Genomic DNA, 10,319 nt, shown 5'->3' on the forward strand with positions numbered 1-10,319 from the left:
CTCTTGGTACACCCAACGTACGCGGCCACCCTCCGCGATCATTTATCCTTAGTATGCTAAGCGTACTCCTGGAGTACGCCCCACGTGCTAAGGGACCATTATGCCATATTTTTCCATTTCAAGGGTCCAAAGAGTAATACCTGATTTGGAGTGTTACAACTCTCCCTCACTTGGATTAGACTTCGTCCTCGAAGTCCGCAGACACAAACAGATCCAGGTAATGCTCTTGCATCTCATCCTCCGGCTCCCATGTCCATTTGGAGCCCTTTTGGTGCTGCCATTGCACCTTCACTAGTTTCACCTCCTTGTTACGAAGAACCTTAATCTTCCTATCCAAAACCACAATGGATTTTTCAATATAGTTCGGACTCTCATCTACCTGAATGTCATCCAGAGAGATAACTACAGCTTCATTAGTGACACATTTCCGAAGCTGGGACACATTGAAGGTGTTATGAATCTGACTCAGCTCATCTGGGAGGTCCAGTCGATAAGCAACCCTACCGACTATGACATAAATCCTAAACGAACCAATAAATCGAGGTCCTTGCCCCTCTTCCGAGTGAACTACTAACCGCAGTCAAAGCCAATAGGGAAGGTCTAGTCAAGAGAGTCTCTTTCCGATTAGTGCATCTCACATTTCCAATTCATTCTGAGTTAGAAAAAGTAAGTTCATTCCCGGATAAAGTCCTCTTAAATGGATTACTAGTTCCTTCCTTCCCAATCAATGTTAACTAAGACTATGTTTTACAAACATAATCACATCGAATAGGAATATTATAAAAATTAAATGATTTTGTTTGTCCTAGGGCGAATGTTTGTTTGATTAAATTCATTTTGTTTGATGAATCATTTAAATTATGCAAATAGAGGCAGTAGTATTGGTTTAGGGGTGTGAGTTGATGAAAATTAAAATTTGAGGGGGAAATGAGATGGTGGTGAAACTGCTGTATATTGAGTTAATAATGGTGGTATTATTTGATTAGCTGGAGAAGGGTATCTATCTCATCTTTTATGATAGGAGCCCTCCAACTCCAACATATAGCGTGGGGCAGGGGACGTTGCTGGACAAGTTGAAAAAAGAAGAGGGAGCAAAGTGTTAATCTTAAGAGAAGTCGGGGTGGGTTAACCTTAACGAAGATGCCTCTTGCCAATTGCCATAGACAACAGGGGAAAGAAGTCAACTGCTTAATAAAATAATGAACAGTTTTATTTATGGAGAAAAAATAATCATACACTTAAAGAAGGACTACAAATATTACCAGAATATTTTAATTTAAGGACCAAAACTGAAATGAAAAATATTTATGACAGAAGATGTAATTTACTCTAAATGAATTTTAGATAGGAGTATAATACAAAAGCTTCCAACTAACTCTCCTACCAGTAGAGAGTACCAGACAACCCAATTCTACTGCTTTACAGCCCATAGTTGCCCCCATCACAGACTCTTTCTTTCTTTATTTTCTGACTACTACTAGTAGCAAGCCTAGCAGTGTAATTGGTTTCGTAATAAGTAATTTTTCTTCTTCCTCCCTCCTGTGCTGCTCTTTTCACCTTGGGATCGTCATTTCTTCTGCTCGTTTTTCATTTACTGAAAAGATTCATAAGTACGAGTTGGTGATTCATTGCTAATTAGCGACAAAAATCAAATCTTTTTTCTTCACTGTAATTTCCCTTGCTGGATTGTTTCTTTTATTTATTATTTTTGAAAAATATATAATATATATTCCTTTGAGTTGGATTTCGAATGTGTGTGTCTGTGTCGGCGCGAGGTCACTTTCTGTCGGCATTGTTTCTCTGATGAGACGAAAGTATGGCGATGATGGTCTTCTTCCCTCCTCCGTTTCTTTAATTCAATTCTAAATTCATCTCTAAGCTCAAACTAGTCCCGTATGTATGTATGTATGTATGTATGTATTATTAATAGCTCGGTATCCCGATCCCTTTACAGCCGCATTCCCCAATCATTCATCCGTTACTTTACAACCGACTGGAAGTACTCGGCTGATTGGTTACTCCAATGCCTACTAATTCTTGATTCAGAAATTGATGTCTGTGATCTGAGCAATTTCATTGGGTCTTTTACTTTTAGGGATCTTGCTAAGCTATTATTGTTCCAGCCCTCAGCAGTTTGGGTATTGCTTTTCCTTCATTGTTTATATAATTAATGATTCATTTCTGCTTGATAATTTAGAACCACCAACTACCAGAACTGGCATATGTATATAGGCATTGTACTTTACCAGTCTACACTTGTTGATAAACTACTGTCATATTCATCCATATAATTCGCTGTATCAATTGAGTCAAAGCAATGATTTCATCTCTCATTCGTACATCATTCTTCTTCTTATTTTTGTTGTGTGTTATTAAGGCACATCCGATGGGATATGTTTGATATGTATATATGCAGGGAGCAAGCCAAGTAGTAACTTGTACATAGCTGAATAAAAGTCGACAAGGTTCTCATACCAAATGTCAAGGACTCTTGCAGCAATAGTCGGAGGAGCTGCAGGAGCTGTGGCTTTGCTTGGGGTGGTGATTTTAGTCACATGGTTCTTCTTTTGTAATAATAGGAGTGTTTCTAGAACTTCAGAGACGGGCTCTTCTGATCCATCTCAAGGTCACTTTTCTTTTGTGATTGTTTGTTTATCAATTAATTTAAAATATTAACCGATTGTAATATGTATATCCAATCCAGGTGGTGGAAGACCTCCAGGTCAGGGGGTGGAATTGGTGATCCGAGAAACAAGGGTGTTTAAGATTGAAGAATTGTGTTCGGCTACAAAGAATTTTAGTGACAAAAGTTTGATTGGGGAAGGAAAATTTGGGGAGGTGTACAAGGGCTTACTTGATGATGGTATGCTAGTAGCCATAAAAAGGCGACCGGCTCCCTTTAGTAACGACTTCATTGAAGAGGTAAAAAGATTTATTCATTCATTTGATTTGTGAAGTTGAAATATGTTATGTGAGTGATTTAAACTTGTTTCAGGTGAGATATCTGGCATCAATTCAGCACCGGAATATTGTGACTCTTCTAGGTTACTGCCAGGCAAATGATCAACAGATTCTTGTATACGAGTATGTGCCTAATGGAAGTGTTTCGGTCCACCTGTATGGTAATATATATATATATATCCATTCATATTATTATTACTTTTTAATCCATCCATCCATCCATCAACTTCCATGATTTCAATTTTCAACCTGCAGGGGGGGCTGGGGAGCACGTTACTAAAGAGAAGCTTGAATTCAAACACAGGCTTTCAATAGCTCTTGGGGCAGCTAAAGGTGATCCTCTGCAAAATCAGTGAGCATTTTTGGCTTTCCTGGTATTAGTTCATCTTTTGTTGTGTTTTGTTTTGTTTTTTTTTTTTTTTTTTGGTTTGGTTTGTTTCTATAAGATAAAATGCAGATTCTTTTGTGAGTTAAATGATTTGAGCTGTTAAGTTATTATATACATTTTGCTCCTTAATTATATGTGTCATATATGTGTTCAGGTCTGGCTCACCTCCACTCACTCAGCCCCCGGTTGACTCATAAGGACTTCAAAACAGCAAATGTTTTAGTAGATGAGAACTTCATAGCTAAAGTAGCTGATGCAGGGGTCCGGAATTTTCTATCAAGAGCTGACACAGCAGCAGGCCCGTCTTCTCAAATTACAGCTGATGAGATTTTTCTTGCTCCAGAGTGATACCCTACTTTTCATCCATGGCTTTGTTTGTTTGTTACTCTCAAATTCCTGCAGCATTTTGCTGAATCTGTGTCTGTGTCTGTGTGTGTGTCTGGTATAGGGTGAGGGAGTTCAGATGCTTCTCTGAAAAGAGTGATGTCTACAGCTTTGGTGTGTTCTTGCTGGAGTTGGTAAGCGGGAAAGAAGCAGTGGGATTGATATCTTCAGACTCCAACCAGAATCTTGTGGAATGGGTGCAAAATCATCAAGAAGAAGGAACAATGTCAAGTGTTGTTATTGATCCACGAATTGGGAATAGCTTCACAACAGAAGGTATGGAAGAGTACATTGGGTTGATAATTGGATGTGTGGAGGTTTCCAGTGAGAGACGGCCTGCAATGAGTTATGTGGTAATGGAATTGGATCGAATACTGGAAAAAGAAATGAGCTTGACGACTATTATGGGGGAAGGAACACCCGTTGTGACCCTTGGAAGTCAGCTTTTCAGGGCTGCAAAATAATGGAACTCCATTAATTTATTTATTTCATCTCCAAATTGTTGTGTGTTTATTTTTTTTCCTTTTGTGAAAAGGATATTCAGCTGTTTGATAAGTGTATAAAGAACAGCTGCTTGATTTTTATTTACTTTTTTTTTCTTTCTCAATTACCATTGCTTGAACAAACAAGAGTATTCATTGTGAATATAGGAGAGAAGGTGTGTGATATCGCTAATGCTTGGTATGTGGTACTTGTGAATGTTTCTTGATCTTGTTATTATGTATTTATGTTTAGTTTCAGAATTGCAATTGGAAGTGGTTCATTGCTGTTTTACTCCATTATGATTATTAGAAAGAGAAAAGAAAGAAATAGACCATGTTAAATATTAGCTTTTACTTCATTATTGTTTCAGGTATGTTTATTTTATGTTGTGTATATGCACTTTGTATAGTTTGTGTCTCTATATATTGATATCTATATATGCAACCACGACCAGCAAATATATGTATCACAAAAAACCAACAAACATGTTACCATTATTAGGTCAAAAATATGGTTTATATTTTACTTTTCTAGGTTTTAATAGTTTTCGGTCAATGTGGTGTGTGCGGTTAGGAGGGTTCACAGCCCAAGTGGGTGTTTACGGCCCATGTTCCCTATAAATAGATGTCAGGTGGTAGAGAGAGTCAACGGTCAAAAGGGGCTAAGTGTGTGAATCTTGTGTTGGAACATCATTCTAATGATATAAACATTGAAGATTCATCTTATTCTTATTTTTCTTTTCTTTCTTCTCATTTTTTGATATTACATCATCCATTTGATTGAGATTCCGCATCATCAATGGGATCTGATAGATACGTCAAGTAAATTTGAGACTTACAGTTGATATCAGAGCTTGGATTGTATCAATCATTTTGGCAAGATCAGGAGCGTTTTTACACTTTTTCTTGAAGGATTTTGCGTTTTTGAAGAAATATTGGAGGTTTGTTCTTCAAGTTTTTTTTATAAAAAAGAGTTTTGATCGAGTTTTTGGGCTTAAAAAGGTGAAAAATGCTGTTTTTTCACGATACGGAGCAATGTTCACGGCCGAACCGAAGAACCTTTTACGGCCGGCCTCGCACGTGTTCAGTCATCGCGTTTACGTCTCAACAGCCTCGTTTGCGGCCTAGCATTCATACGAGGGTTCGCTGCCTTCAGAAAATACTCAAAATTTTTTAGGGGTTGCCACGTTTTGAACCCGGGTCCCCTGTGTAATCAACCAAGTCCCTTACCACTTGATCTAGCAAAACACACGTTAAACATCTTCCTTTCTTATATCTTAAAGCTTTGATTTCTTGGTTTCTATTTTTGGATTTTTAACACTTTTAGCCCAAAATTCAAATTTTAAAATTCCATTTTCTACCCAAAATTTTGGTTTTTAATTTTTGACTTTTGACTTTAAAACTTTGACTTTGACTTTCAATGAAACATCCCAAAAATACAAGCCAAAAATTTCATTTGAAAACATTACTAAAACTATAATATCCAAATATAATATATGAAAACCATAAGTCGTGTGTCTCAAAATGTCATAAAATATGTCTCAGTTCAAAAATGATGTAAAGATCATGTCAAAAATATAAGAGTCTAACTCCCAGGCTAAAACTGTGGTGTGTGACATGCTATCATCCCCAGTTCTTCCCCTTGCTAGCTGAAGTATCTGAAACCAAAAATTGAACCTGTAATCACGAAGCTTAGTGAGCTCCCCCAAACTACCACTGTAACGCCCGGTTTCCCAGGTACATTAATTAATATTATAATTTGAATTGTGTTGAGGTGACTCGATGAGTTGGTACTTTGACTCGTCGAGTCAGGTCGCGAATGGGTGATGTGACAACATGAAATTTTCATTCGGTCAAACCCTAGAAGTCAACCACTTCGTATCATAAATTAATATCATTATTTCTTATTTTAAGAAATATAATGTTCGTTTGATTATTTTAATATTATTTTTAAACGAACGGGTGAAAGAAAGTGTCGTCTCGGGTTTTAAATTTTAAAAACCGCAAACACCTCGCGTCTTAGAAACTCTCGGCCAAACTATTTCGTTTGAGTCGAAAAATCATACCAAAATCCGAAAACTCATGCTTATCCATGAGTTTACTCCTTAAGTCTAGTCAATATGAGTTTACTCCCCATTTATCCAAAAGAGTAAACTCCCAAAAGAGTAAACTCAAGAAAACCTCTCAAGTAGCAAACTAGAAACAATTCAAAATCTTCAAACTTGTAAGTGTTCTATCCATTCCAAGTTGATTAAACACTTAATCTAGTGTTTGTGCATCTATTCATCCATTCACTTTTGTGTTTTTGATTAGATTTCCAAAAACACCAAGAACACACACTAAGTGTTCTTGGACTTTTAGCATACTTCAAGCTTCCTTATTGTAAGTACATCACTCCTTGAGTCTTATTGAGATAGTATTACAAGTTAGCACCAAGAAAATGTGTCAAGAACACAAGGCTTGAGGTGTTCATGGTCCAAGGAGATGCTTGGGCCGTAAACACCATAAAGTGCACCAAAGTGTGCCTAAGTCTTTATCTAAGCCCTAGTTTGATGTTTAAGCATTCCTTGAATTGATTAAACCTTCCTTGGATGTGTCTAAGCCTTGAAAAACATCTAAAACCAACAAATATGGGTGTTTATGGTTTGGGGATCTCCCAAAACCGTAAACACCCTAAAGTATGTATAAGTTGGTCATTTTTCCTTCCTTAGGCTTAGAAACTAGCACATACATTTACCTACTTGTGTTAGGGACTTGAAAACATGGCAATACACTTCTCCATAAGGGTTTACGGTAGTAAACCCAAAGGAAAATTCCCTTAGTCCGTAAACTCCTCAAAGAGGGTGTTTTGTGGCCTTAGTCCATTCCAAAGGCTAAACCACTTAGTAGAATTGCTTCAAAAGGCTTGCTAAACCACAAAACAACACTTGGACCTTAAGACTAGAGTTTACTGCCGTAAACTCCCTAGGTCTTGACCATCAAAACCGTAAACTCCAAGGGAGTTTACCCTTGAGCCCCAAAATCAATGGCAAGGTCCTTTAGCACTTAGATGCAATCCTTATGGCTTGTAGCACTTATATAAGGTGTTTTACATGCCTTAAGATGTCTTAACTTTGTCAATTAGTGGTTTAAAGTCTAATTGGATACATATATGTGTGATTATATGTTAACTAGGATCATTGAGTGTGAACAAGTCTTCACTTGTCACCTAGCAATCCTACATCATTCAGTTCATCCAAACCACCATCTACAGGTGAGTTCATACCCCTAAATGAATATTTTAAAGGTTTTTAAATGCTTTAATGGGGGGGGGGGGGTACAAGTAGAAAACACCATGTTATTAAATCACTCATAATATTTTATAACTATGTTTTCATCCAACAGATTTCACATACTACAAAATGTGATGCATTAAATGGTTTTCCATCTTAAAATACCTTGATAATAAAAGTATTAGTTTTGAAATGTTTATTAACATGACATCAAGTCACTCTTAATTATTATTCAAAACTCTTAGATACCTTGCAAAACCATTACGTTTACCTTCTTGAACAACCAACTACCTTTCAATAAATTATCATAGGGACAATTTGAAGATATCAAACATTATTCCTATTACAAGGAATCACACAAGAGTCAGTTCATTCATGAGTCTACACCGGTACATTACCTGATACATGAGTACACATACATATGCTTACCTGATACATGAACATGTTTACATATACTTACCTAATACATGAACACACTTACATGAATACCATACATGAACACTGTTACATAGATGCATCATCCTGTATTCACTTACCTGGATACTCGTATCTTGACTTGCGAAGATGATTTATTAGTACTTTCTGTGTAAATTATCTTTCCTATCCCGGTTCAATGGGATATCTAGGCGGGACTAACTATTCCGAATCCCACTGATTAGCACCAGTGGTCGATGACCATCTACGGAGGTCTAAGGTTACTACTTATACTAGGTAGATCGATTTTGGGACTAACCCTTCCTACTCCCTGCTGCTGCTACAGAGGACAATTGGATAATCTTCAGATGTTCATTAGGTTATATATTTGGCTTATTGCGATGTTGTGTTAGTCCTAGTACCCAGTGATAACACTTACATTAGTACATTTTCCTATTTACTTTATTATGTGATACATTCACATAAACGAGGAGTTAGACTAAGTACTTTTAGTACGAGTCAACAGAAAGGAAAAACTATCATTTTTACTTACAAAAACATTCGGGTCTTGGTAGAAGACTACATTGTCATAACAAAACATTCGGGTCTTGGTAGAAGACTACATTTCATACTAGTAGGAAATAAGGGATTTCTTAGGGTTTTCATACTTATATCAACTGTCTTACTTAAAGGTTTACATGACATTCATAACAGTTTTTCAAAACAAGACAAGGACACTTAAATTCTTATGAATTCACCAGCTTTAAAGCTGATACTCTCTTTCAAAATAACTTGTATTCTCAGGTCATCAGTAGACAGGTACGGTGGCCAGGTTTTGAGAAGACGGAGCAGACAAGTCTCATCTTTTATTTTGATTATATATTTTTGGTGTCTTATTACAATGAAAGAACACACATGTATTAAAACTTTACTTATAATGCAATGGATGATGTTGTTGCTTGTTTACTATTTTGTGACATCCCCATTTTCACGGCCAGAAAAGACCGATTTGTTTATGCTTTGTTTTATAAAATCAGAGTAATCTTTTAAAGAAAATAGGTGTGGAATTTGTTCCCAATACAAGATATGATAATAACTTATCAAAACATTTCTCAAAGAGAATGTATTTTCATTTATTAATAAAACCTCGGGATGTCATGTTCCGATACAGACATATAAGCATAAACAGAACTTACATTCAATTACACTAATGATTTATATCTCCTTTAAATCTCTCTGTGAAATATGTCTTCGCATTGATACCTGTGATACAAAGGAAACTGAGTGGGTCAGGCTTGGGACCCTGGTGAGCATATAGGGTTTTCAACCCACAATAATATAATTATTATATTAAACCATCAAACAATCAACTCAATTACCCATCCCTATTATCTTCCTTAGGATTTTACCCTAGGAATTCAACTACCCATCATTCTTTCATTCCTAAGGATTGACCTAAGGAATTAGCACAAACTTCCATTGCTACATAAGGCACATTTGCCAACATTATCCTTTAAGCGCCTCTGCCAGGATTACGACATTCACTCTTAGGCACATCTGCCAATATTATCCTTAAGCGCATCTGCTAGTATTATGACATTCTCTATTTGGTGCATCTACCAATATTATTCCTAAGCGCATCTGCTAGCATTATGGCAAGCTCTTTTAGGTTCATCTACCAATACCATGCTTAAGTGCATCTACTAGTATTATGTCATTCTCTATTTGGTGCATCCACCAGTACTATGCTTAAGTGCATCTACTAGTATTATGTCATTCTCTATTTGGTGCATCTACCAATACTATGCTTAAGCGCATCTGCTAGCATTATGACATTCTCTAATTGGTGCATCTGCCAATATCATTCTTAATCATCTTTCATACCTCATCATTTTATCACATACCAACTATCTCATCTACCCATGTTCTACCCAACATATTTGTAGATATAAATACATATACAGTTTAACTCATTTGAAACTATATAAAACCTCCATTCCACACTCATCTCAAATAAACAACCAATATATAAAACCATAGCACGTGTTTTATAACAAATACTTCATATTTATGTGTTAGAAGAAAGTAACAAACACATTCAAACAATACTTGTATTATACCCGTGTTTATGAAAGGGACTATACACCCACATATATAAACAACTTTATATTATACACATAACACATATTTCATAGCAAATACTTAATATTTATGTGTTAGAAGAAAGTAACTACACACTCACTTGATCAGAAGATGATCGGACAGCACTACAACTTGCAGAAGTAGTATTCTTCGGTAGATCTAGAAGATCTCCACAAAAATCAAACTTCTTGCGGGCAGAGCTTCGGCTCAGGAATCGCACTTCTTGGGATCTTGGGAGCCTCGGGACTTGCTTCGGGGCTTGGGAATGATACCGGG

At 36.6% G+C, this 10,319-nt stretch overlaps 1 protein-coding gene across 2 annotated transcripts; it reads left to right on the plus strand.

Moving 5' to 3' along the window:
• Positions 1-1,678: 1,678 nt before the first annotated feature.
• On the plus strand, positions 1,679-4,408 carry LOC145044264 (Protein kinase superfamily protein). 2 transcript variants are annotated; one of them, XM_078993147.1, is made up of 8 exons: positions 1,688-1,814; positions 1,955-2,138; positions 2,417-2,626; positions 2,705-2,922; positions 2,996-3,122; positions 3,217-3,294; positions 3,504-3,693; positions 3,798-4,408. In XM_078993147.1, exons 3-8 carry the CDS (start codon positions 2,479-2,481, stop codon positions 4,195-4,197), a joined length of 1,161 nt encoding a protein of 386 aa, XP_078849273.1. In that variant the 5' UTR covers positions 1,688-1,814; positions 1,955-2,138; positions 2,417-2,478; the 3' UTR covers positions 4,198-4,408. The 2 variants fall into 2 exon arrangements, with proteins under 2 accessions (XP_078849272.1, XP_078849273.1); XM_078993146.1 differs by having other exon boundaries at positions 1,679-2,138.
• The last annotated feature ends 5,911 nt before the right edge of the window (positions 4,409-10,319 follow it).

Source organism: Lactuca saligna, chromosome 4 (genome assembly GCF_052625555.1).
Source record: "Lactuca saligna cultivar CGN05327 chromosome 4, ASM5262555v1, whole genome shotgun sequence".
Taxonomy (NCBI): domain Eukaryota; kingdom Viridiplantae; phylum Streptophyta; class Magnoliopsida; order Asterales; family Asteraceae; genus Lactuca; species Lactuca saligna.

Excerpts from the sequence above, each read along its gene's own strand:
- LOC145044264 (XM_078993146.1), top strand. The coding sequence starts at position 2,479 with ATGTCAAGGACTCTTGCAGCAATAGTCGGAGGAGCTGCAGGAGCTGTG. Across the intron at positions 2,923-2,995 it reads GTAACGACTTCATTGAAGAG|GTGAGATATCTGGCATCAAT; the intron begins GTAAAAAGATTT and ends AACTTGTTTCAG. Across the intron at positions 3,694-3,797 it reads GAGATTTTTCTTGCTCCAGA|GGTGAGGGAGTTCAGATGCT; the intron begins GTGATACCCTAC and ends TGTCTGGTATAG.